This window comes from Macaca fascicularis, chromosome 17 (genome assembly GCF_037993035.2).
Source record: "Macaca fascicularis isolate 582-1 chromosome 17, T2T-MFA8v1.1".
In the NCBI taxonomy this organism is placed as follows: domain Eukaryota; kingdom Metazoa; phylum Chordata; class Mammalia; order Primates; family Cercopithecidae; genus Macaca; species Macaca fascicularis.
Window position 1 is genome coordinate 103,153,238 of NC_088391.1, and position 27,680 is coordinate 103,180,917.

At 49.0% G+C, this 27,680-nt stretch overlaps 2 protein-coding genes and 1 long non-coding RNA gene across 16 annotated transcripts in view; 2 read left to right on the forward strand and 1 right to left on the reverse strand.

The window, feature by feature from the left end:
- ATP11A (ATPase phospholipid transporting 11A) overlaps nt 1–27,680 on the forward strand; it is a 187,573-nt gene that overhangs the window by 44,534 nt on the left and 115,359 nt on the right. The window contains exon 1 of one of the 14 annotated variants that reach the window (XM_074021485.1): nt 20,575–20,929. The exons of the other annotated variants lie outside the window; for them this stretch is intronic. The gene's annotated coding sequence lies outside the window, so the exon portion shown is untranslated. Of the gene's footprint in view, nt 1–20,574; nt 20,930–27,680 lie in introns of those variants that run through there. 14 annotated transcript variants of the gene reach the window in all.
- LOC107128033 (uncharacterized) lies at nt 5,221–6,389 on the forward strand. The gene is given in 1 exon segment (XM_065533036.2): nt 5,221–6,389. A coding segment is annotated over 1 exon segment (564 nt). The 5' UTR covers nt 5,221–5,369; the 3' UTR covers nt 5,934–6,389.
- Nucleotides 14,034–25,937, reverse strand: LOC141408920 (uncharacterized). The gene is made up of 2 exons (XR_012426608.1): nt 25,372–25,937; nt 14,034–15,966 (listed from the first exon to the last, which is right to left on the reverse strand). It is a non-coding gene; the product is annotated as an uncharacterized lncRNA (long non-coding RNA).

Sequence of the window (27,680 nt, forward strand, 5' to 3'; positions counted from 1 at the left end):
ATCTCTCCCTATTTTCTCTTCTGGCCTTTGTGATTAAACTTGATAATAAAAAGCACTTACAAATTTATTTTATGACTATATCTGCCTCTACTTTGTTCATTTGTTTATTTTGAGACAAAGTCTCGCTCTGTTGCCCAGGCTGGAGTGGAGTGGCGCAATCTCGCCTCACTGCAACCTCTGCCTCCCTGCAACCTCTGCCTCCCAGGTTCAAGCGATTCTCATGCCTCAGCCTCCCGAGTATCTGGGACTGCAGATGCACACCACCATGCCTGGCTAGTTTTTGTACTTTTAGTCGAGATGGGGTTTCGCCATGTTGGCCAGGCTGGTCTTGAACTCCTGACCTCAGGTGATCCACCTGCCTCAGCCTCCCAAGGTGCTGTGATTACAGGTGTGAGTCACTGCGCCCAGCCTCTGCCTGTAGTTTAATTAGTGCCTATGTTTTATTAGGTGGCAAGTGTTGAATTACAGTTTTGATTAAAACCCTTCTATTTTAGAGTTGGAGCAATAGACACAGGTTTACATGTTATTTATCTAAAAATTTCTGTACATGCTTTTCTTCTAAACATATATTTCATTGTTAAATTGGGCATTAGAAGCATGATACATTTCTTAAAGAGTTAACTATACAGGCAAACACTATTAATGTTTAACAAGGCATCTGTTTTTCTTCTTGTCCGTGCTCTTCCCCACAAAAGCAGAGAGAGGAAGCTGAGTATGGCTTGAGGGCACAGGGCGCGGGGTACAGCATCTCCGCTTTACTTAAAAATGAGCGGTGGGTGGAGGATTCAGGCGCAGAGAGCGTGCAGGGCACATACAGGATCCTACTGTGCAGATGCAGGATCCACAGTGGGGACAGGATGAATCGAACTGTAGAGCTTTTTTGATGCAGAGATTCTTCTAGGCAGGAATGCGAAAGCTTCAGGTGTTAAGTTTCACTGCTGTTACTAACACTGGATATTAACAATTTAAAACACCTTTGACATATTTTCACTTGTATTTCATGTCTTTTGGTTAAGAGTTGAGCTGTTGAGCCTAGTTTTATTGTTGACTGGCTTTTTGCTGAAAAGCTAACAGGTTGAATGGTTTGTTAAATCTAGAATCTTCGAGGTAGGCCCACATTATCACATTAAAGTCACAAGTGTGGATCACAAGTGAAGGAGTATTGCACAGAATTTTTTTCCTTTCCTTATAAAATGCATTAGTCTACGCAAAGAGAGACTACTTTAGGGGGGAAAAATCATATATTTAAAATATATTAACTCTACCCTATATTTATATATTTTGGTTTCTGTTTTGTCTAAGAGTTCATTGTCCAAGTCGGTGGACAGCTGAATCTCATTTTTCTGACTCACTTCTGCGATTCTTACCTTCAGAGCTGCTTGGATTATTTAGCAGTGGTTCTCTCCTTTTCTTTCCAGTTTTAAATTAGCAGTTCTGTTTCACTGATCGGTCATTTGTCAAGCAAATACTCATTGAGTTTCTATTAATACCATTAAACCAGGCCTTTGTGTTACTTAGTTATTGAGAAAATGATTTCATCTGGGTTAATGAGCTAAAAGGGCATGGGAGACAGCCACCAGGAGACGGGACACGGTGAGCCACCAGGAGACGGGACACGGTGAGCCACCAGGAGACGGGAGACGGTGAGCCACCAGGAGACGGGACACGGTGAGCCACCAGGAGACGGGACACGGTGAGCCACCAGGAGACGGGACACGGTGAGCCACCAGGAGATGGGAGACGGTGAGCCACCAGGAGAGTGGGTGCTCCTGAGCTTCACTAGCTGTGCTGCTTCCAGCTGATAATGAGTTTTTGTTTGAGAAACTAAGCCCTCTGGACGGGGCCTCACAGCAGAATGGACATGCAAGCTCAGCTGTTCCCCCCTGCTTGGCTTTTAATTGGTGCTGAGATGAGGCACGTGCAGGGGGTGGGTGAGGGGCAGGGAAAGATCCTTAAAATACTTGAGAAAAGGGCCTTTCCTGCAACTTGGTTAAGAAACCGTTGCAATCACAATAATATTGGACTGAAAGAGGTTGGTCTTCATGGAATTTTAGTAACCCAGAGTTTAAGACAGGAGTGAAATTTCTTGTCTTTATTTCTAATTTGCAAACTGGAAAAGTGAGTCTGGGCAGAAATTGGGTTTCCAGTGCCTGTCGGTGACCTCAGCCATCAACCGCCATGGAACCACAGGCTGCCCGGAGAGTCAAACCCTGACTGTATTGGACTCAAAAAATAAATATCAGTAACAAATGCATACTTAGAAAGTGTGACCCAATGCTTTCACACTCCTCTGTACTTTTCTTTTCATCAATTAGTGGTTTTCAAAGTGGATAGCAATATGAATATTTCTCTTTTTCAGTGATACGGTTTTTCTCGTCACCAGAAAGCTATCCTATACCTTGTACTTGGCTCACGTGCCCTCATGGCCGCACGTGGGGGGCATCATTGTGGCACCTGGTGGGGTGGCAGGTGCCTCCTCCTGAGGCAGCAACCCCAAAAGGTAAGCATGGTTCTGCCCATGCCCCCATTTCCAGCAGGCCGTGTCAGCGGTAGGACCATGGATACCGACTGGCGAGGGGGAGCGCCAGGAGACAGAGAAGACGGCTGCCCGCTGGGGCTTCTAGTCTCCCTTCCAGGAAGGATTTGAAGTAGCTGACACAATTAAACACAACAGAAAAGAGGACTTTAAAAAAAAAAAAGCCGAGAAAAATTTTAGCAGACGTCTGGGATGGATTTAGCTGTGCATTTTCTGGCAGTGAAGGTAAAAAAGGAAATCTCCATCTGGGTCTAATAAAAGGCACTCCATAGATACACTGGGGAAAAGAAACTTTTTCATTCAAGGGAGAATTAATTATAGAAGGACACTGGGAAATCTAAATACCATAAACGGGTTTTGCTGACATTTCAAGAATGTTCAGATTGAGTTTTTTTTTTTCCCGTTAAATAAAAAGTTGATTTCTTTGAGTGCCCCGAAAGCCTGGCATTGTATGGCAGCCCAGCAAGGCAGCCTTCGGCGCGACTGATGGAGGCTGTTTCCGATTGCCTGAGCTCACACAAGCACAGGAATTACAGAACCCACAACAATGATTTCTGTGGGTTTGTCAACAGAACTTCTTCTCAAAGCATTTTATTTGTATAAATTTATAAATTCCAAGACTTTATTTAGTATGAATTCAGTGAAAAAGTAAGACTTTAGTGAACACAAAATCTGAAGCGAGAGGTTATGATGCTTGCTGGAGTTGATCTGTTCATTTCCAGGCTCCGTTTTGGTTGCATTGTGTAGAAGAAACCTTCACTCGCGCAGATAAGAAGTCCTAAGTGGTCACAGGGCTTAGAACCCTGCACCGTGCAACCTCAAATAGCTCCAGAACCTTGACTGAGTCGTTACGGAGTTGAACTCACCAGCCATTGCGTGATTCATCTACTAACATCGCTTACATTTCCAACGTAAAGTTAAGCAGCGCACCAAACCTTTCGGCAGTCGCAAAGTGAGACTCAGCACTAAGGAGCCCCTGAGTTTTCCGAGGTGCAGCCGTGAGCCCAACGGTCCGCGTGCTCCTCCATGCCTCTGTGTGTGCATGCTGTGGTGCCAGGCCACCTCCCGCACCTCCATCAGCGCGTGCCCAGAGCCTGTGCAGGGCCTCCATGTGCGCGTGGGCATGCCCAGAGCAGGTGCAGGGCCTCCTCCCGCGCCTTTGTGTGCGCGTGCCCAGAGCAGGTGCAGAGCCCCTTTGACCTTGCTTAAGGGGTGCACTGGTGTGGACCATGGTGCCAGGATGCGGGTTGTGAGGGGCAGCATGGACAGAGGGTGAGAACTCGAGCCCTAATCCAACCACAGTGTTTGAACTTGACCGTATCACTTAGTACATGTTTTATCTTTGGTACATTATCTGTTTTTTCTTAGCTTCAGTTTGCTTTTCTCCGAAACGGGGATTATATGGCACCTTCATGGGAGTTGCATGATAATCAATAAGAAACCCCTGTAGGCCGGGCGCGGTGGCTCAAGCCTGTAATCCCAGCACTTTGGGAGGCCGAGACGGGCGGATCACGAGGTCGGGAGATCGAGACCATCCTGGCTAACACAGTGAAACCCCGTCTCTACTAAAAAAATACAAAAAACTAGCCGGGCGAGGTGGCGGGCGCCTGTAGTCCCAGCTACTCGGGAGGCTGAGGCAGGAGAATGGCGTGAACCCGGGAGGCGGAGCTTGCAGTGAGCTGAGATCCGGCCACTGCACTCCAGCCTGGGCGACAGAGCGAGACTCTGTCTCAAAAAAAAAAAAAAAAAAAAAAAAAAAAGAAACCCCTGTAGAGCTGCTAAATAGTGCCTGACACATAGGAACACACACACACACACACAAAACTCAGCTAACTTTATAGGAAAAGGTGTTATCACTGTGTTTTCTGGGGTGGCCTGGAGCTTTCCTTCTGCGGTAGCATCTCAGCAACAAAACGTTATCTTACATGTGCTTCACGTTCTAGAATATGAGGGGTCTGAGCCACTGATGCTGTTCAGCCAGGAGCACCGCGCAGGTGAAAGAGAAGAGAGCTGCTGATGAGAAGTCCTGATCTTCTCCCAGTTAAATTAAAATGTGTGTTGTTTCCAGCGTGGCAGAAGTATATTTACAATATAATTGTGCAGGTTTTCTATATTGAGTATGTTTTGGAAATCTGTCCCCTAGTGGCATGCATCTAAGGCACTGTCCATTTTAGGCAGAGATGACAGTAAACAAATATATTACTAAACTTACATTAAGACTAAAAATTAAACTAGATTAAAATTAAAAACTTTTGTGCTTCAAAGGACACCGTTATGAAATTGAAAAGAAAATCCACAGGACGGGAGAGAGGATTGGCAGAGCACAGGTCTGGTCAGGTATTTGTATCCAGGGCAGCGTTGGAAGGCTGTGGAGCTGTTGGAACCCATATGTGCCTCTGGTGGGAGCGTTCAAAACCATTTTAGAAAACTGTTTGGCAGTTTGCAGTAAATATATGCTCCCGGAAACAACCCAAATGTCTGTCAACGGTAGAAAAAGCAAAAATAAATCGTGAAATGTTCACATTAAATAAAATGAACAAACAACATGGGTGACTTTTGACAGCCTAAACAAGGAAAAGAAGCCAGACAGAAAGAGTGTATTACAAGATTCATTGATGCGAGGTTCAAAGCTGGGCACGCCTGGGGGATGGAGGCAGAGGTCAAAGTGAATGAGACCTTGGCAGGTGGGAGGGCCTGCAGTCACAGAAGGGGCTTCTCAGATGCTGACGATGTTGTATTTCTTGGTCCTGATGACACTGGTTACCCAGGTGAAGGCTGAGCCACACACCCAGGGCAGGTTAGGCACTTTGTGAGCAAGTTATCCTTCGGTGAAATGTTCATTAAAACAGATCATGAGTCATGTAGCGTTAAATATTACAGAGAAATATTTGTAATATATTTATTGCAGGAGGGATGGGCTTCCAGGGGGTGTTGGCAAGGGCCAGCCATGCTGAGCTGTCGTGGGCATAAAGACCTGAAGGAGAGGAGGAAAGGGGCTAGGCTGAGGAACGGCACGGGCAGAGGCCTCAGAACAGGACTCCGCTTGGCTGAGTCTGAGGAGCCGTGAGACAGGGAGGTCACCGAGGGCCTCGTCTAATTTCTCCTTTCATCTGAGTGGATGGAAACCTTGGAGGGTTTTGGGAAGAGCACGAAATGAGCGGGCTGTAAGGTTACATGGTCACTCTGGTTTGTATTGAGAAGAACTGCAGCAGGCTCAGCAGGGGGCTCGGGTGGAAGCCGCTCTGTGTCTTGGATTAACAAACACAGGTTTGCTGCCCATGCTACAGCGGTCAGCCTGGTTGTGTGCCTCCATAACTGGCCTCGCTGCTTTTTCATGGTGCAGGGAAATGCTGCTTCCGGAAGCCCATTCGTAGTCTCCTTTGTAGCCTGGAATTGACCCTGGAACAGTTCACAGGTCCTCTCCCTCAGCCCTTTTACTTTTTTTCTGAACCCAAGCTGTGGTCTGAAACCCTCAATCCTCCCATATCTTTTCAGCGCCAGCTTCCCAAAGCTCTGTGCCTTGGGATAAAGTAACTCCAACTTGTGCCGGGCGCGGTGGCTCACGCCTGTGATCCCAGCACTTTGGGAGGCTGAGGCAGGTGGATCATTTGAGGTCAGAAGTTTGAGACCATCCTGGCCAACACGGTGAAACCCTGTCTCTACTAAAAATACAAAAATTAGCTGGGTGTGTTGGCAGGTGCCTGTAATCCCAGCTACTTGGGAGGCTGAGGCAGGAGAATCACTTGCACCCAGGAAGCGGAGGTTGCAGTGAGTTGAGATCGTGCCATTGCACTCCAGGATGGATGACAAGAGTGAAATACCATCTCAAACAAAAAAAAAAAAAGAAAAGAAATAGCTTCAACTTAAAGTGTTAGCAACTCAAAAAAGTATGTGGCCCTCTGCTCGTGGAGCATTGAACGAACCTTAGATTATTGCCATAATTTGCTGCAGATAGGAAAATAAATATGAGCTGGGGCCATTTTGCTTGTTTCTTCTCACCAAGGCAGTGTTTGCAGTTAAGCCGACTGGCTTCATGCAGTGCAGAGCTCCTTTAAACATCGTGGGACAGGTGGGTCTGCCAAGCGGGAGCTTTCTGTGCTGGCCCAAGGCCATGTGGCCCAATTCTAGCCTCTCTGACCCTGTTCTGCTGCCAGCATGCCCCCCAGCCACCCGCCTCCCCCTCCCCCTCCCCCTCCCCCTCCCCCAGGTCCCAGCCATCAGCCGTGTTGTTTCGATGACTCCTCCCATCGAGGGAGGCCGTTGGCTCACCGTGGGATGACGGCTCCCATCGAGGCCGTTTCTCCTGCCCCGCCCCTACAGAGCCTCCCTTCTTGTGTCCCAATGTGAGTCTAGGGGACCCATGCAGTTTTGGGGCCTGCCTGTATGTCTTCTTCCCCTAGTGAAACAGCAGATTCCTTCGGTTGGGAAGCGGCATCTCACCTGTCTCCCTGACTCCATGGAGCCTAGCAGAGGACTAAGTATACTGCAGATACTTAGGAGATACTTTATTGAGTTGACTGCAGAAAACACAGGGGTGAATCATGGTAAGCTTGGATTAGGTGATCTTTTCTTAGATATGGTATAAAAAGCATAAGCAACCAAAGGAAAAGATAGATAAATTGGACTAGATTAAAATTAAAAACTTTTGTTCCTCAAAGGACACCATTACGAAAATGAAAATTCACAGGATGGGAGAGATGATTGGCAGAGCGTAGCTCTGGTCAAGCATTTGCATCCAGAAGACACAAAGAGCTCTGTCAACTCATAACAAAATGATGCTCTAATCTAACCATGGGCAAAGGACTTTAATTGGTATTTTACCAAGGAAGAATACAAAGGGCCAGCCAATGAATGAAAAGATGGTCAACATGGCCAGGCGCGGTGGCTCAAGCCTGTAATCCCAGCACTTTGGGAGGCCGAGGCAGGCGGATCATGAGGTCAGGAGATCGAGACCATCCTGGCTAACACGGTGAAACCCCGTCTCTACTAAAAATACAAAAAATTAGCCAGGTGTGGTGGTGGGCGCCTGTAGTCCCAGCTACTCAGGAGGCTGAGGCAGGAGAATGGTGTAAACCCGGGAGGCGGAGCTTGCAGTGAGCTGAGATCCAGCCACTGTACTCCAGCCTGGGTGACAGAGCAGGACTCCATCTAAAAAAAAAAAAGATGGTCAACATTATTTGCATTTATTTGCATTAGAGAAATGCTCATAAAAACTTTGTACTTCTTACGCACTAAGAGGGATGTAATAAAAAAGACAGACAATGAAGAAGTGTTGAGGAGGATGTGGAGGAGTTGGAAGTCTCGTGCGTTGCTGGTGGGGATGTAAAATGGTGAAGAGACAGACAATGAAGAGGCGTTGAGGAGGACGTGGAGGAGTTGGAAGTCTCGTGCGTTGCTGGTGGGGATGTAAAATGGTGAAGAGACAGACAATGAAGAGGCGTTGAGGAGGACGTGGTGGAGTTGGAAGTCTCGTGCGTTGCTGGTGGGGATATAAAATGGTGAAGAGACAGACAATGAAGAGGCGTTGAGGAGGACGTGGAGGAGTTTGAAGTCTCGTGCGTTGCTGGTGGGGATGTAAAATGGTGAACAGACAGACAATGAAGAGGTGTTGAGGAGGACGTGGAGGAGTTGGAAGTCTCGTGCGTTGCTGGTGGGGATGTAAAATGGTGAAGAGACAGACAATGAAGAGGCGTTGAGGAGGACGTGGTGGAGTTGGAAGTCTCGTGCGTTGCTGGTGGGGATGTAAAATGGTGAAGAGACAGACAATGAAGAGGTGTTGAGGAGGACGTGGAGGAGTTTGAAGTCTCGTGCGTTGCTGGTGGGGATGTAAAATGGTGAAGAGACAGACAATGAAGAGGCGTTGAGGAGGACGTGGAGGAGTTGGAAGTCTCGTGCGTTGCTGGTGGGGATGTAAAATGGTGAAGAGACAGACAATGAAGAGGTGTTGAGGAGGACGTGGAGGAGTTGGAAGTCTCGTGCGTTGCTGGTGGGGATGTAAAATGGTGAAGAGACAGACAATGAAGAGGTGTTGAGGAGGACGTGGAGGAGTTGGAAGTCTCGTGCGTTGCTGGTGGAATGTAAAATGGTGAAGCTGCTCCGGAAACAGCTTGGCAATTCCTTGATGTACAGGAATATGAAGAGTTGCCGACACGCCCTGCAATTCCACGCCTAAGTATATCCTCAAAAGCTTTGAAGACATGCGTCCACACAGAAACTTTCACACAAATGTTCTTGTGTTCTTGGCAGCATTATTCATCGTAGCCAAAGAGTGGAAGCCTCTCATGCCCATCAGTAGATGAATGGATAAACGAAATGTGATTTATCCTTACCATGGAGTATTATCCAGCCACAAAAAGGAACAAACTACTGATTTATGTAAACCATGAATGAACTTTGAAAGCATGATGCTAAGTGAAGGAAGCTAGAAATAAAAGGCCACACATTGTATGATTCTATTTATGTGACATGTCCAGAACTGGCAAATTTGTAGGACAGAAAGTAGATTAATGGTTGGCAGGGACTGGGGGAGGGGGTGTGGGAGCGACTGTGTGTGGGTCTTGTGCCTTCTTGGGGTGATGAAAATGCTCTAGAATTAGATGGTGGTGACGATTGTGCAACTCTGTAAATGAAGTAAAAAAACACTGAATTGTACATTGTAAAGGGTGAATTTCATAGCATGTGAATTCTCTCCCTCTCTGTGTGTGTGTGTGTGTGTGTGTGTATGTGTGTATTATTATTATTATTTTTTGAGACAGAGTCTTGCTCTGTTGCCCAGGCTGGGGTGGAATGGTGCCATCTCGGCTCATTGCAACCTCCACCTGCCAGGTTCAAGTGATTCTCCTGCCTCAGCCTCCTGAGTAGCTGGGATTACAGGCATGTGCCACCACAGCTGGCTAATTTTGTATTTTTAGTAGAGATGGGGTTTCACCATGTTAGCCAGGCTGGTCTTGAACTCCTGACCTCAGGTGACCCACCCACTTCAGCCTCCCAAAGTGCTGGGATTCCAGGCATGAGCCACTGTCCCAGCCTGAATCTTTCTTAAGTTATGTCTGGCCTTTGGCAGAAATAGCCACAAAGCCAAGGTAGGAACATTTTACTCTTCAAGTGATGATGGCATCTGATAACCTTTTAGAAGGAGCTTTTAAAATGCAACATAGCCCAGGGCTCCAGAAAAAGGCTTGCACGGAGAAGAGAGGGCTTTGTAGATCTCAGCAGACAAGGCGTGCTGCCCAGGGAGCTCGGTTTTCACTGTAACTGGGTTGCACTGTCGCCACTGGTCTCCTCCTCCCCACAGATCCCAAGGGAGGACTTCCTGTTGTGTAACATCCAGAGAAGCTTTTGGAAGCCTGGGGAGCTCTGGCTGTGCAGGAAAGATCCAGCCATTTTGTTGCGGAAGGTGCTCGCCATCACGCTCCTGTGTCGTTGACCCACCCACTTCCGCTGCTCACGTCATGCTGTGCTCAGCGTTATTCAGGGCAGAATTTCACTCATCAAAAATGGATTTGGGAGCATTTTAAAATAGTGCGTTTTCAGAATTTTTGTGGTTGAGAACCAAAGAAGGAAGGCATGGCACGGGTTTGAATCACTTACATGGGCTTTGTTTGCTTGTTTAGGTCAGTGTTTCTAGTACTTTATATTTCTAATATAAAGCCAACGAAAGCCACAAAGAGATTTAAGGTGTGGGTGGAAGTGCTCCGTTTGCTGTGTCTGTGTTCCTACAGAGCTTTATGTTTTTTTGGGAGGGTGGGGACTGGGGAGGTGAGGGACAGGGAGCTCTAGTCAGGAGGGTTGGGCAGCCACACTGGGGGTGGAAAAGGTGGCCCGGTCCCTGTGGGGCTGTGGGGCAGGTGAACTCTCTGGGGGCCCCTGTCATGGTGGAGGGCAGAGAACACTGGTCCAGCACCATTTCCCTGGCCTGGTCTGCTCCAGGCTGCCTGTCACACCAGTGGTGGAAGGTGGAGGCACCAGCCAACTGGGGCAGGCTGTAGCCTCACTGTGGGCTAGAGACTCCGTCCCTGTGCTGATCTGGGACAGGTGGGCTGCAGGGAGACCTGGGGCCCCATGCCCCTTAGTCCTTTGTTCCAGCCAGGCCGCCTCTCTCTCTGCCCATGTTCAGTGGATGCTGTTTTTGTTTGTGGCTCTCTCTGGACTGTTTTCCATCTGCCTCTGTGCATCAGGGACTTTAATGTTTTACCAGGTATTTTGAGCCTCACAGTGACTATTCTGGGCCCAGGGGAGAAAAGGTGAAGTCCTGTTCCCCATAGAGTGCTCCCCTCCCTGTGGAAGTGTACTTCCCTTCCCCCAAAGATTGCTTCCCTCCCCTAGAGTGCTCCCCTTCCCCATAGAAGAGTGCTCCCCCCACAGAGAAGTGCTCCCCCTCCCCACAGAAGAGTGCTCCCCCACAGAGGCATACTCCCCTTCCCCCACAGGGAAGTGCTCCCCCTCCCCACAGTGTGCTTTTCTCACGTGTCCTGAGCGTGGGTGGCGTGGGGTGGTGAACGCATTGTACGCAGGGAGCAGCCACCCTGAAGGCAAACGGGAGCACTAATTCCTGATCTAGATGGTGTCAGGTTGAAAAGAAGTTTTTAAAATAAGTGCAGGCTCATTTAGAGATGGCTGTTACCTGGCCTGATGTTGCATGGGAAACAGCGTTGGAACCCTCGGGGGTCGGGGGGGGATGCCTCCTGTGGAAGGGGGTGCTGTGCTGTCGCCTCCCATGTCGAGTTGTACCTGAGTCACTAGCATCCGTGCTGCTCAGCACGTGGGCCCCACGGAGGAGCACCCGCAGGCGCTGGTCTCTGCGGGAGACTGGGGTGTGAGCACGCGGTATCACATCGTGTGTGGGGGGACTTAGGATAGGTGCTGTCTGATTTCGTAGTCTGGATATTCGAGTAAACTTGACATTAGCATTAATTGCAGGCACTGGACGACCAAAAGTGAGAAAAGGAAAAACCTGAGAATTTGCTCAACTGTGTAAAAATGATGCCACTTAGGATAATTCTGCGAAGCTACCACCTATGCCAGCTACCCGTGGAGTGTAACATCGGCTTCCTGAGGCGCTCTCAGCCTGCTCCATTTTGTTTCACTTAGATGGTATCCCCCGCATGTGATGGCCAGCCTTCGCCCTGTGCCTTCGCCCTGTGCCTTCGCCCCGTGCGTCCCTGCAGTGCGGCTGAATCTCAGGGGACTCAGACACATGTGCTCAAACTGAAGGTCCGAAAGAACGTTTTCCATTCTGACCCCTGACGATGGCGAGACTTTCTGCAGATAGATACCTGTTTTTCCGGTCCTTACTGTGTAGCGAGACTTTCTGCAGATAGACACCTGTTTTTACTTACTGTGTACACGGGCAGGGGAGAGGAGGTCACTCAAGAATTTCCTAGAGGTCTGATAAACAGAACTCACCCCGTGAATCCAGTTAGGTTTTTAGCGTCAGTAGCACAGGGTAGGACAGCACATGGGCCGGCAGACCTCACCTGTGCAGAGGGTTCTATGGAGAGGCGAAGTCAGTAGCCTGCTGTGGCTTCTCTGGGGAAGATTCAGCCTGGCAGACAGTTGTTCCAGTGCCCTCATCCTTGGTCTGCTTACTCCCTGTGATGAGCGCATGTGTTTTGTGAGATGTCTGCCACATGGGTGGGAACTGTGTATTTTCACCGTCGTGAAAAAATGTGGCTCTATTCAGTAGCATTGCTGGAAAATAGAATGGGCTGAGGGAGGTTTTTAAGGGTGTGGTTATTAGGCAGATGTTGCAGGTTCCTGCTACAGCGTGATGACCCGTGCAAATGTTGTAGGTTCCTGCTAGCATTGACGGCATAGGCAGGTGTTGTAGGTTCTTTCTAGAGTTGATGGCTGAGGCAGATGTAGGTTCCTTTGAGCTTAGGACTGTAACACAGTGGGCCTAAGTTCACCTATACAGCTTCAGGAAAAGAGGATTGGTTGTTTATTTTCTGTGGTCTCAGCGTGTCCCTCCCTGGAATGGAGTATAGACCCATCCACCATCCAGAGCTTCATTTTGAATTTGGGGAGTTTGCCAAGAACTCTAACCAGGTCTGAAGGAAAAAGGGGAGTCGTGCATTTGTAAAGTATTTGGTTTTGATTGAACCAACAGTGCAAGTTACAGGTTAAGCCAGTTTTCAGGTGAGAATATTTCCTGCTGGTGTGGACGTGGTCATTTTAGTCATAATACTGTGACGGCAGAGCTGGGTCTCCGGCTGCGGTGGTGGCCACTTGCCTCTTTCAAGTAAGGAAGGCTTCCTCTTCGCGCGTTTGTCTGTGGTCAAGAAAGTTAAAACAAGAAGGCAGGAGAGTGTCGCTGTCCTCCCAGCACCTGGCTTGGGACGGTCTGGGAGGGTGTGATTGAGTGCAGTGTTCTGTGTGTTAATGTGTGTTGATGGATTTCTCTGTCCTCCCAGCATCTGGCTCGGGACGGTCTGGGAGGGTGTGATTGAGTGCAGTGTTCTGTGTGTTGATGGATTTCTCTGGGTGGAGATTTCAGGGATGCTTATTTCTGTCCAGTCCATCTCAGACATGGAGAGCCTCCTAATCTCCACATTTGATGACATTTGATGACTCTCCCCGGCAGCTTCTCCTGTGAAAGCTGATAGCTGCTGGTGCCTCCCTCCCCAGCCCTCTACTCACCACCTGCCCTCGCAGGTGAGCCGCTGCGCCTCCCGGGCTCCTGGGCCTGCAGTCAGCTCTCAGTGCTGTGGAGGTGTTTTACTTTTGCCAGGAAAGTGCACCCTCCACACCTTCCCTCCTGGTCAACTCTTAGTCACCCTGCTGGTGTGTAAAGCGCAGAGTGCTCTGAACAGTGTTCCAAGTGTGTCCCAAGTGAAACCACTGGTTAGCCAACTCCAGTTCAAATCCCTTCCCTACTTCACGTAAGATATGTGAGCTCTCCAGCCTCAATTTCTTCAACCGGCAAATGAAAATAACAGGAATATCCATTTCAAACGATGGTGAGTTTTAAATGTGATCATACATCTGGGAGTCTTAAAATAGTACGTGGCACATAGTAATTGATCAGTAAATGTGAGGATTTTACTGATGGGGTAATTGGGCACTGGATAGCTAAGACTTACTAGTTCTGAGATAAGTTAGTAGCATAGTAATAATAACTATTACTATTATTTGAGACCGAGTCTTACTCTGTTGCCGAGGCTGGAGTGCAGTTGTGCCATCTCGGCTTACTGCAACCTCCACCTCCCGGGTTCAAGCAATTCTCCTGCCACAGCCTCTCAAGTAGCTGGGATTACAGGCACCTGCTACCACGCCTGGCTAATTTTTGTATTTTTGGTAGAGACGGGGTTTCACCGTGTTGGCTAGGTTGATCTTGAACTCTTGACCTCTGATGGTCCTCCCACCTTGGTCTCCCAAAGTGCTGGGATTACAGGGGTGAGTCACCATGCCCAGCCCATAATTAGAATTAGAATGTAGCTATTTAAAATTTTATCCCAGTGTTTTAAAGTACATTTAGAGTATTATTACCACCCAAATAATCATTCATTCTTTTATTCAATTGATAATAATGTGAATGTTTAATGAGTGCTAAGCACTTACTGTGTACCCTAATATGAAGAGAATAAAAGGATGCACAATAAATGTACATCCCCTAATCAGCGACAGTTTTAAATTTTAGTTTATAATTTGTAGATGTTCCTACTCACACCTTAATATTAGAATCATATGAGAATGAGTGAGGAAGGCCAAAAAAGCAACAGGATCATCGAGAAGCATAAAACAAAAAGGTTAGGAGCTCAGAGAGGCAGGACCCAGGCTTGGTATTGTTCTGTTTTAAGTAATTTTCTAAAGTTTTGAACTGTAAAAAAAAGCATGGCATGGACCTGACCATCACAGCCGTGTTAAGTGTTGAGTTCAGCAGTATTGAGCACTTCCACATTGTCAGGCAGCAGAACTCTAGAAATTCTTCGTCTTGCAATGCTCAGCCTCTGTGCCGTTAAACTGGGCATCCCCACCTCCCCTCCCCCAGGCCCTGGTGACCACCGTTCTGCTTTCTCTGTGATTTTGACCACTTTAGATATGTCATTTCAGTGGACTCATCCGTGTCTTGTCTTTCTGTGGTGGAATCACTTTCTGTTGTGTGTATACACGGTTTTTTTTGTCCATTCACCTGCAGATGGACTCTTGGGCGTCCCCCGTAGGCTGTTGTGAATGCTGCAGCAGTGATCGTGTGCTGAGGTCTCTTCCACATACTGAGTTCTTTTCTTCTGGATGCGCACCCAGAGGCGGGACTGCAGGATCCCGTGCTGGGTCATACCTGTGTTTAATTCTCTGAGGAACCTCTCTGCTGTCTCCATAGCAGCCATGTCATTTCACACTCGCACCAGCAGTGCACAGGGTTCCAGTTCCCCACGTCCTCACCGGATAGCTGGGGTTCCAGTTCTCCATGTCCTCACCGGCACTTGGCACTGTCTAGTTTTTTGGTAGCAGCCATCCTGCTCTGTGTAAGTGGTATCTCATGGTGGGGTTTTGTTGTTGTTGTCTTTTAGAGACTGCGTCTCGCTCTGTTACCCAGGCTGGAGTGCAGTGGCATGATCACAGCTCACTGCAGCTTCGACCTCCTGGGCTCAAGTGATCCTCCCACCTCAGTCTCCCCAGTAGCTGGGATCACAGGCATGCACCACCATGCCTGGCTAATTAAAAAAAAAGACAACTTTTTTTGGAGAGGCAGGGTCTCATTAGGTTGCTCAGGCTGGTCTTGAACTCAAGTGATCCTCCTACGTTGGCCTCCCAGAGTGCTGGGATTACAGCTGTGAGCTACTGCGCTGGCCTCATTGTGGTTTTAATCTGCATTTCTCATGACTAGTGATATGGAGCAGTTTTCATCTCCTTATTAGACATTTGTACACCTTCTCGCTACAAATGTCTATTCAGGTTCTTTGCCTATTTTAAAATCGGGTAATTAATGTTTTTTCTGTCATTGGCTTGCACTGGTATATTTTTTTTTCCAACTTCCTAAGTGGTACTGATGTGTGGCCGGGGTGAAAACCTGTGGTCTAGGTGTGGAACAGGTAGAGCGACCCCAGGTCTGACCGAGATGCTGAGTAGGAGCTGTAACATGCAGAGTGTTCAGAAGGTGGTGGGGATCGCCCGTCTGCTCTGAGGGATCGACTGTGTGAGGAGATGAGATGAGCGCTGCACTTGTGAACGTGCAGATATCTCGCAATCAAATGGTGTCAGGATGTGGTGCTCAGGCGCAGCCTCAGGCCAGGGTGGATTCGAGAGCATAAGGGAAGGGATTCTTGCTGGGAAGAAAAGTAGGTTTTGAAGGAGGTGGAGGCAAAACAGTCCCTGCTCCTCTCCACCTGCAGACTCAGCTGCCGCCACCGCAGCCTCCCGGAGCTCGGTGTCCACGGTAAGGACCTCCCTCGGTGTGTGGGCAACACGTCTTCAGCCAGTGTGCCAAGAAACTGCAAAGGCAAAATAGTGTTTTTGGCAGTGTTTCAAAGACATAGAGAGTGCATTGTGTGCACATTCAATAGTCCTACTGTAGCTCTTTAGCAAATTACAAAAAGTAACACAAGGCCTGGTGCGGTGGCTCATGCCTATAATCCCTGCACTTTGGGAGGCTGAGGCAGGCAGATCACTGGAGGTCAGGAGTTCAAGACCAGCCTGGCCAACATGAGGACACCCCATCTCTACTAAAAATACAAAAATTAGCCAGGCATTGTGGTGCACACCTGTAATCCCAGCTACTCAGGAGGCTGAGGCAGGAGAATTGCTCGAACCTGGGAGGCGGAGGTTGCAGTGTTCCAAGATCACGCCGTTGTACTCCAGCCTGAGGGACAGAGTAAGACTCCGTCTCAACAAACAAAATAAAACAAAGGAACACAGGATTGTATGCAGAAAGGGTAAGGCAAAATTGAAGGGATGGGATGAATTTGAGCATCCGTCATCCCAAAATCCCAAATCCAAAATGCTGCAAAATCTGAAACTTTTCAAGCACCAGCATGATGCCACAAGTGGAAAATTCCATTCATAAGCTGTTGACACGAATTTTCATGCCTAAAATTATTTAAAATATTGTATAAAATTACCATCAGGCTATGTGTGTGAGATGTGTGTGAAACACAAATGAATTTTGTGTTTAGATTTGGGTCTCATTCCAAGGTGTCTCATTATACATATGCAAATATTCCAAAATCCAAAGCACATCTGTCCCAAGCATTTTGGGTAAGGGCTACTCAACCTGTATTTATAGATAGAAGCTAGAAGGCATTTATGGGACTCTCAAATCAAGATGGGTCTTTATTACCTTCTAACTTTGATGACTGTGTAGTAGACATATTTATTCTGAGAAATGATCATAAATATGAATGCATTTCTTTCATTTCTTTTTATTGAGATGGGGTCTTGCTCTGTTGTGCAGGCTGGAGAGCAATAGCACGATCTCAGCTTACTGCAGCCTCTGCCTCCTGGGCTCAAGCAATCCTCCTATCTCAGCCTCCAGAGTAGCTGAGACTGAAGGTATGCGCCACCACGCCCAGCCAATTTTTGTATTTTTTGTAGAGACAGGGTTCTGCTGTGTCACCCAGGCTGGTCTCAAACTCCTGGACTCATGTGATCGATTTGCCTCAGCCTCCAAAAGCGCTGGGATGACAGGTGTGAGCCACCACGCCCGGCCTGAATGCAATTTTTACGTTATAGTCATTTGTGCTTCTTCCTGGTAATCCGAAATAAGCAATTGTGTTTTTTGCTAGCCAGCTACAGAGATAATGTAAAAAATGTTTTAAAACCATATTATCAAGCAGAAAATGGTGCTTGTAGATCAATATCTTCAATAGTTGCCCATTAAAATTTCAGTATGTGGTCGACTCTAACTACTGGAGGAGCTTCGAGGTCATGCCGGTGTCCTTAACACTCGCGTTTGTTAAAGACAGTCACTGCTGCCCTTTGTGGCCGTGTGCCTCACCTCTTCCACATCACGGAGCACACATGCACTGGGTCACAAGCGGGCCGGGCATCAGGGTGCCCACAGCTGGAGTGACCTACAGAGTCTGGCCCTGCTGGGGCCCCAGGGCCGGTGGCCGCAACGTCCCCAGCGGCCTCCCTGGCATGCCACAGCGTGAGGCCCTCTGCTCTGGTGGATGCCATGGGCCACGGGTGTGCCTCCACCTCTGCCCAGTGCATCCGGTCCAGCTCCCTAAGCCACCAGGCTCTGTGCCAAACTCAAGCAGCAGCCAAGTGGAGAGAGCCGAAATTTGTCATCCCTGGCCCCAGCCTTCTATTTCTGATGCCACACTTAAAAGAATAAGGCAAACTTTTATTTTGTAGCATTCTAACTTTTATTTTAAAGGTCTTTCACTATCAAATGACTTTCCTGAATTAACTACATTCTCAAACATATTCCTAGCGTTGGTCAAAGGCTGAAGGAATTTTTTACAAAAAGTTGCATCTTGTTGAGTATTAAAAGTCCTACAGATAAAAATAACCAAAGGAGATTTACAGAAGTCGAAAAAGAAGAAAAGACTTTGGGGAAAGTACTGAACCTAGATATTAATCAGAGAAAGCTGGGAACGTTGATTCCTAGGAAGGTGGATACTGTGTTAGGGAGAGAAAGGGAAGGAGAGTCTCCATCCTCCCACATGGGGACACACGTGCTGAAGGATGTGGGCTTGAATCCCCCTTCAGCCTCGTGAATTTCTCAGTCTTCCAGTCCACTTGCTCACTGGTGTTTTGTGCACTCGGTTTTCTTCTGGGAGCATGACAAGGCCTCCTTTAAGTTCGGGCAAGGGTGGAAGTGGAAGCTGCCTGTTTGGGAGAGATGACTTCCAACCTCTTGTGGGTTCCCTTGCTTCCCCTGGCCTTTTACAATTGTTATTGTAACCGCCGCCATCATGGTATTTTTATTTATCATTATCCTCTCCTTCATCGAACATTTATAGAGCAATTAATTCTGAGCCATTCTAACTTCATCGTGTAATGTCATGCGGTACGATGGCATTACTGTTATTCCCACTTTACAGATGGGAATCGAGGCATAACACGTAGACAGTTGCCCATTGTGGAGGAGTTGAACCTTGGCGTGGGGCCGCAGGGTCTCTCCGCTGCCTGTGGGACGGCCCTTTTCTCACTGTTGTGACCAGGGCTGTTCCTTTCCCAGCAAAATGAACACCAGTATGAGCGCGCCTTTGCGTCCTTCCGTGGACGTTTGTAGAGGTGGAGCTGCTGTGTTGAAGGGCACGTGTCTTGGGATTGTTCGTTTACTGCTAAATTGCCACAGTATGTTTTTCTTCCATGAGCAGCCTGCGAATGTACCCTGCCATTTGTTTATTGGACTGTTCGTTTTTTTCTCTTCATTTGTGAGAACTCTTCTTATATTAAAAAAATTAGCCCTCGCTGGGTACAGTGTGGCTCACACCGGTATTCCCAGCATTTTGGGAGGCTGAGTCGGCTGGATTATTTCAGGCCAGGAATTTGAGACCAGCCTGGCCAACATGGTGAAACCCCATCTCTACTAAAAATACAAAAATTAGCTGGATGTGGCGACGTGCACCTGTAATCCCAGCTACTAGGGAGGCTGAGGCGTGAGAATCACTTGAACCCGGAAAGTGTAGGTTGCAGTGAGCCGAGATCGCACCACTGTACTCCGGCCTGAGTGACAGTGAGGCTCCATCTCAAAAAAAAAAAAAAAAAAAAAAAACCCAGACATTGGCCCTTTGACTTATATGTATAGTGCAGATAATCCCCCCACCTTTTTTGGAGACAGGGTCTTACTCTGTCACCCAGGCTGGAGTGCAGTGCTGTGATCACACCTCACTGCGGCCTGGTTCCAGTGATTCTCCCGCCTCAGAGTGCTGGGACTACAAGCGTCAGCCACTGTGCCTGGCCTCCCAAATTTTCATTTGTCTTTTGACATTATGGTATACACATACACACACGTATGTGTTTGTGTGCGTACATGTGTGTGTCAATACACAAATATATATGTCATTGCATCTTTGTAAATAATGATGTGGCCAAATCGTTCATCTCTTCCTGACCCCTGGAGTGCCACATGCTTTTAAGGGACCACTTCCCTTTCCACAGGTAGAAGCCTTTCAGGAATTGGTCTAGTATTGGTCATTCATTTGTTAGGAAATTTAGGATGTTTCCTTTCTTAGGGCCTCTTACTGTAAACCCTGTGTCTGATTATGTCAGAAACGGTCTGCCTCATTCCAAGGTGGGGGGAAGTCTGGCAGCAGAGAAGCCACAGTAGTAATGGCGGCCGTGTCAGGTGGGGATGTGCATGGAGAAGAAAATGAGGCAGGATAGGGGGGCTCAGGGGGCCAGGAGGAGCGCAGCTGTTTTCTGTGCTGCAGTCAGGGAGGCCTCCTGCGAGGACGTGTTTGAGCACAGGAGTGACACGCCACGACCTTACCGAAGCCTCCTGGGTTCCCGGGGGTGGGGAGTACAGCTCAGGAGAATCCTCCCAGCGGGCACCTTGTGCCTGGCAGGTGCCCTGTGTGGAGCGGGCACCCCTGTGCCTGGTGGGCACCCTGTGTGGAGCGGGCATCCCTGTGTGGAGCGGGCACCCCTGTGCCTAGTGGGTGCCCCTGTGTGGAGTGGGCACCCCTGTGCCTGGTGGGCACCCCTGTGCAGAGTGGGCTGTGAGTGATGGGGGCTCCTCTCTGTGTCGCCACCCCCAGCCTCCTGCCATCGTCTTCAGCACTGAATACGCCTCCATCTGACGGGTTGTGTATTTCTATGTGAGAAAATTAATGAGGGATTTTACTCAGAGATGTTCTGACCATACAAACTTAATTGCCCTCTCAATGGAACGAACCACACATTTCTACAAAAAAAAAAATACCGTAATGTAGTTTAATAGCCTGGAGTAGCAGTAGAATGCCAAGAATTTACTTTCCATCACCGATAACCACAATGTCCTTGCTTGCCATCCTAAAATTGCTACAGAGAATGTAGTTGTTGTCAGTGTAGCATCGGGAATTTCCAGGAATGTCAGCCAGGATGCACCCACCTAGGAGTGGCTTCCGCCAAAGGAGCCGTGTCCTTCGGAGTTTGTGGAAGGACTGGCTGTGTATTTCATCACATGTGCTACATGGTCTTCACATCCTGCCCACAGATGAGTTAACAGGCCGTGTTTTCATCTTTCACTCTACATCTTGGGGCAGGAGGTAGAAGTCAGTGACATCAGGCCCAGGGTAAATAACCCAGTGTTCTCAATGACATATACGGTGGCTTACGGTTACCCCGGCACGTACTTTTTTCTCTTACTCTGCCTCACAACCCCTTCGTACCTGTGTGTTATGTGGACGGCGTGCGTGTGTCTGCACAGCTGCGTGATGTTCTCCTGTGGACCCCCCGGCCGCCCCCATTATGGACAGCTGGTCTCCAGTCTTCTGCTTTTATAAATAGTGCTGCAGACGCCTTGTGAGTACATCAGTTATATTTCTGCGAGGACGGCTTTGGGATCGCTTTGGAGAAGGGAGATTTCTGAGAGGAGGGGTGCGTTTGCAGTTTGCCGGTCAGTGCTGTAGGAGGGTGTCTGTTCTCTACTTACCTTGCCGGCGGCCTGCGCTGCCCAGCTTCTGGGCCTTCCTCCCGCTGCTGGACGAGACGCCGCGTCCCATTGTGGTTTATCTTGTGTTTGTCCTGCTAACAGGCAGGTTGAGAATCTTTTTATGTGTTTAAGTCCATTTGCCGTTCTTTTCTCTTTTTTAAAAAAGAACAGCTTGTTTATATCTGTTGCCCGTGTTTCATTTGGGTTATATCTTTTTTTTTATCAGTATGAGGAGCTCTTTATATATTTCTTTATTCTTGATATTTTTGTGTGCCTGATGCTTGATATATTTATTATTAATAATAATGGAGCAATGATGTGAGTCACATAAAAAAGGGTAATGGAGACAATGATTCACAAGCCAAGAGACCTATAAATTATTTAACTGCAGTCAAACAGGCTTATGTTAGAAGCGCTTTTTCCAAAATCCAATGTAGAGTTACTTAAATTTAAAAACATGCTGAGGAATTAGAGAAAGAAGCCGTCTGTGTTCTTCCCGGGGCATCATTAGAGCTCATGATGTGGGCACAGCTGCCTCTGAAGCCGGTTCTGCCACACGCCTGGCAGGGGCCGATCAAAGCCTTTGGCCAGGCAGCATCCCAGGCGTGGCACTTTCACTGTGGTCCCCGGTGTTTCGGGATGGAGGCGGGGTCTGGCTTCACCCTCTTCAGCGCCTGGGGCCTTCATCCTGCGATGCTGTTGGAGCCGTGGTCCCTGCTGCTGAGATGTGAGAAAGGCCCGCGCTGGGGTCTGGGAAAGTCGTTTTCTCACAGAAGGCAGAGAAGGCCCTGGAATAACAGGGCCGGGTTCTCACTGGTGGGACCGTTCACCTCTGTCATCTGCCCTTCAGTGCGTTGGCTGATACTTGGTCTTTGGAAACTCGGTCTCCAGTCCCACCTCTGCATGCCCCTGGGATAACGCTCGCCATGTGTGGGGTCTATGAGCCTGCTCCTCACGTTCACTGTAACCCAGGCATCCCTCCCAGCGGCCCTGTGAGGCAGGCGCCACCCCACAGCCGTGCTCTCCCACCGTGGAAACTGAGAGCTGGGCTAATGCACCTGCCAAAGCTGCATGTGTGGGAAGTGGTGCTTAGAGCCAGGCGGGGCTCATTGCAGCCACTGTGCTCCACGCTGCCCCCCGAGAGGCAGAACTTCCAGAGCGGGGCTCTCAGGCCACCTTCAGGGCCTCTTGGAGAGGTCGAGCCCCAGACTCCTGGGAAGCTGTTCCCCCACGCTCTGTACTCCACTCACAGGTGGGCCCATTGCCTCCAAAGCCCGTGGGTCTCATTGGCGGGAATGTCTCACGCTGCAGGGCATCTGGCCGCCAAGGGGCGTGTCACAAATGCGGGGGTGGGAGGGCTCCACCCTGCAAGCCTGCTCGGGAGTCCTGTCCGTGATCCACAATCCACCACCTGTCCATGGAGCCCCGGGAAGGCTGGCCCGGCCCCCCAAGGGCTTCCCCAGCCCTCCTAGGTGCCCCTCCCCAGCGTGTGTGCCTGACCTGCTCCAAGGTGGGTGCAGAGCTCCTGCCGAGGGCTGGATGGCGAGGACCTGGGCTTTTTGGCCTCTGCAGTGCCAGCTGTGCCCTGGTAGCCAGGGCAGCCGTTGTCAGTCCATGGCTCGGAGGGCCACTGTGGGCCCATGAAAGGCGACTGAGGACGAGGAAATTGTACTTTCCGATCATTTTCACGTATCCCCAGACAGTTACTTTTCTTTTGATTTTTTTCAACCATTTAAGGATGTAAAAGCATTCTCAATTGACGGACTGCACAGACAGGCTGCAGGCTGCACGCGGACTGGGGGCTGGTCTGTGGGCCCCCACTTCACAGGTCAGAGGTCACTAGTTTTCGCTTCTTCTGCTGTCCATTGCACAGCCCCACCCTCTCTTCAGATCCTGGAACTCTGTCCAGCTTGGACAGTCTTTCTACACCAAGAGACCGGTTTTCCGCTTCTCATCGGCGCCCCTTGTAGCGTCATCCACGTGGCGCTTGCCAGAGGATGGCCCCGAACTGCTTATGGGGTCCCTCCAGGTCCTCTCAGAGCCTCCGTTTCTTGCCTGTAAAACGGACACAAGAAGCACCTTCCCTGCAGGGCTGTGGCCAAGGTTGGCATTTGCCACTTCTGGCCGCCTCCCAGGCATTCAGAAATGGCAGCCAGGCTGTCACCGTTTTGGATTTTGTTGTTGGTTTTAAAGCTGGGCTAGAAACGGGTGGACTGTCCGTGTGTGCGGCTGCCGTGGGTTCTACGTCAGACACCCCCATGTGAGTGCCTGGAGGTGACCAGAACCATCCCTCATGTGTAAGGCTGCAGACGTTATATAGTTAGTTTATGATAATAAAGGTCGTTGGCTTGTCTCCATGGACTCTTTTCTCAACTTCCTTGTCAGCAAAACAGGTGAATACCTGCAGGGTTCACGTGAGGCTCAGATGTGACTGTCGACCTGAACCCGCTGCCCAGGGACACACGTTGCCTGGCTGTGGTGTGATGTTGACGTCACTCATGAACACCCCTCATGTAAACCTAGAGTTGATGCCTGCCTTCAAACCCCAAAGCTTGCAAATATTCCACTTCCATCCTGGGAACATTGTCCAGTATAGCTAAAGCGTTAATTTGCCTCCACCAAGGCGGCAGGCCAGGCATGTATGTATTCATTCAGAAAACAGCAACTGAGCATCTGTGTGTGTCAAGCTTTGTGCCAGAGACCTCACTCACTGAACTCCACCAGGGGCAAGGGATTTAAAAATGGACAAGCTATGGATCCTGCCTTCAAGGCCATTGGTCATGTGCATTGTCCAGAGCCTGGTAATTGTCAGTAACAGCTCCTAGAACCATTTCCAGTTACGGAAACACCAATCAGAGCGGCTCCCAGAACCATTTCCAATCACGGATCATCACTCACAGCAGCTCCTAGAACCATCTCCAGTCACGGATCATCACTCACAGTGGCTCCTAGAACCATCTCCAATCACGGAAGCATCACTCAAAGCGGCTCCCAGAACCATTTCCAGTCACGGATCGTCACTCGCAGCAGCTCCTAGAACCATCTCCAATCACGGATCATCACTCACAGTGGCTCCTAGAGCCATCTCCAATCACGGATCATCACTCACAGTGGCTCCCAGAACCATTTCCAGTCACGGATTGTCACTCGCAGCAGCTCCTAGAACCATCTCCAATCACGGATCATCACTCACAGTGGCTCCTAGAACCATCTCCAATCACGGAAGCATCACTCAAAGCGGCTCCCAGAACCATTTCCAGTCACGGATCGTCACTCGCAGCAGCTCCTAGAACCATTTCCAATCACAGAAACACCAATCAGAGCAGCTCCCAGAATCATCTCCAATCACGGAAGCATCACTCAGAGCGGCTCCCAGAACCATCTCCAATCACGGATCATCACTCAAAGCGGCTCCTAGAACCATCTCTAATCACGGAAGCATCACTCAAAGCGGCTCCCAGAACCATTTCCAGTCACGGATCGTCACTCGCAGCAGCTCCTAGAACCATTTCCAATCACAGAAACACCAATCAGAGCAGCTCCCAGAATCATCTCCAATCACGGAAGCATCACTCAGAGCGGCTCCCAGAACCATCTCCAATCACGGATCATCACTCACAGCAGCTCCCAGAACCATCTCCAGTTATGGAAGCATCACTCAGAGCAGCTCCTAGAACCATCTCTAATCACGGATCATCACTCACAGCAGCTCCCAGAACCATTTCCAGTCATGGAAACATTACTCAGAGCGGCTCCCAGAACCATTTCCAGTCATGGAAACATTACTCAGAGCGGCTCCCAGAACCATTTCCTGTCATGGAAGCCTCACTCAGAGCGGCTCCCAGAACCATTTCCTGTCATGGAAGCATTACTTAGAGCAGCATAAATTTCTTAGAAACCTTGGTGTTGACATATGTTGATTATAATGATATCCTTACAACATTAAACTACAAAGCCAAAACCAAAATACAAATTAAATAAAATTTAGCCTATGAAACAGAGTACAGGCAGGGCCTATGATTCTGGCTGGCTGTGCAAATCGACCTCTGACCCCAAATAACTAAGGGTCATGTCCATCGTTGCGGTGCCTTCAGGAAAGGGGCAAGTGTTTTTCCTGGCAGTTCTTTCTCTCTAGACCCCGCAGGCCACCTCTCTCACCTGCGTGTTGGGCTTTAGGATCAGGGTCCCCGCCCAGTCCCGGAGAGGCCCCTGCCCCTGCATCTGCCTTCTGCCCAGAGCGTGTGTGCCTGTTGAACCTGACCACTCACTGGGGCACTCTCTTGGCAACAGGGTCCCTGTCACCAGACCTTACCTCCCAGAGTCTAGCGGATGGCAGGGCAGGTAGGGGATGGCATGAAAAACAGCAGACACGATTTCAGATCGGCTGGCGGCGGTTGAGTTCAGGTGGGCCTCACCTGGAGAGGCTGGACGGTGTCAGAGGTGCTTCTCGTCTGGTGACCAAGCTTCCCAGACGCCTCTTTGCCTTTCTTCTGGGGCACGGCCCTCTGCACCCCAGGGCAGCCTGTGTGGTGTCGGATGATTTCCACGGCAGTCAGAGCAGCTTGTGGCAGTTGATGGGGGGCCTGCTCCCAGGGTGGGGCCTGCTCCCAACACATCAACTACATCTAGTAATTTGCTAGTTGAAATTGTTACATACCAGTTACATCGTTTACAAAATGATCATCTTTTAAGAATTAGGTTTATGTGGATTTATTCCACATCGATGTGAGCACCTACTGTGCATGAGATAGCATACTAAGTGCTTTTTATTTAGGCAAAACATAGAAAGTTACTGCTGCCACGATCTGAAGTGGAGCTATCCAAGCTCGTGGATTTAGGGAGTCCACCCTACAAGAACGGCCGCCTGTGACAGAAAGCAGGGGCGAGAGTCCGGGAACAGAGCTGTGCTCATGGCAAAACAAAGACGTGCTGTTTTTCTGGCTCTTGTGTTCTCTCCAGTGGTGAACAAACATAGGAAGCTTTCATCTTTCGAGTAAACAGAAATTCCAAACCCATTTCACGCAGCTTTTTCTAGAAGGCAATGTGTTTAATCCACTTGTTTTCCGAGTCTCTTACTGTCATCATGACTTCCTCTTATGTCTGTGTTAATTACTGTCACAGGTATTTGCGAAAACTGCAAGGTCTGTTCAGGTCAAGACTAGCTTCTCTATTTTTTCACATTTTACTTGGTGTTTCCACAACGGGGCTATTATTTTTAGAGCCTTGCAGAGGAGAACTGATTTGAATCAGGAAAAGCGAGAGGTCCCGTCACGGAGGTGGACAGGACGCCCATTCCCTTCCCAGGCTGGCCTCCTCGTCTCACCCCACGAGGGAAGGGCAAGGGGGCATGGACCAGCAGGCCAGTTGTTCAGTGTTCAGGAATCTCAGGAGACACTGTTAAACATTAAATTATATAAACAATTAAGTTGTATTAAAAACAAAAGTCTTTAAAAACACCTACTCAAAACGTCTTTCTTCCCGATTGCCTTGCTGTGTGTTTCGCCGCAGTCTGTCTTTCGAGGATCGTGTGTGTGCGGCAGGAAGGCAAGGTTCTGGCGAGGGTGAGTGGCTGCACGTCTGCACACCATGTCAGGGGAGCCAGGGGCCAGTGTGGTGGGGTTCCCAGAGAGCTGTTTCTGAACTTCCAGAAGCTTCCAGGGAGTCCATGCCACATGCATGAGTGCAGGACACATGCTACTCAGGTTCCATCCAAGTCTCAGCCTTTGTTTTTACACTAAAGACATTTTTGTTGTTGTTTTTGAGACGGAGTCTTGCTCTGTCACCAGGCTGGAGTGCAGTGGCACGATCTCGGCTCATTGCAAGCTCCACTTCCCAGGTTCAAGCAATTCTCCTGCCTCAGCCTCCCAACTAGCTGGGATTACAGGTGCCTGCCACCATGTCTGACTAATTTTTGTATTTTTAGTAGAGACAGGGTTTCACCATGTTGGCCAGGCTGATCTTGAACTTCTGACCTCAGGTGATCCACCCACCCCTGCCTCCCAAAATGCTGGGATTATAGGCGTGAGCCACTGCGCCCGGCCACTAAAGACATTTGAAGTAAGAAGAATGTGTCAGTAAACACTTCACTTTTTTTTTTTTTTTTTTTTTTTTTTTTTTTTGAGACGGAGTCTTGCTCTGTCCCTAGGCTGGAGTGCCGTGGTGCGATCTCGGCTCACTGCAAGCTCCACCTCCCAGGTTCACGCCATTCTCCTGGCTCAGCCTCCCAAGTAGCTGGACTACTACTGCCACCACCCCTGGCTAATTTTTTTGTATTTTTAGTAGAGACGGGGTTCGTCGTGTTAGCCAGGATGGTCTTGATCTCCTGACCTCGTGATCCACCCGTCTCAGCTTCCCAAAGTGCTGGGATTAGAGGCGTGAGCCACTGTGCCCGGCCCACATTTCTTAAATCCATCTTGCTAGCTCCTCTTGCACTTAAATCAAACACTCCAGTAACTAACACTTGTGAAGCATTTTTCAATTTTCATACACAGTTATATTATCTCAGAACGGTTCATTACCATGGGGTGTGTGCTCTTCATAAATGCAAACTGACTCAGAAACAGCCGTCATCCAAAAAATTGGCTTTGGAATGTACAGTTTTGTAGTCTTCATTTTGTACGT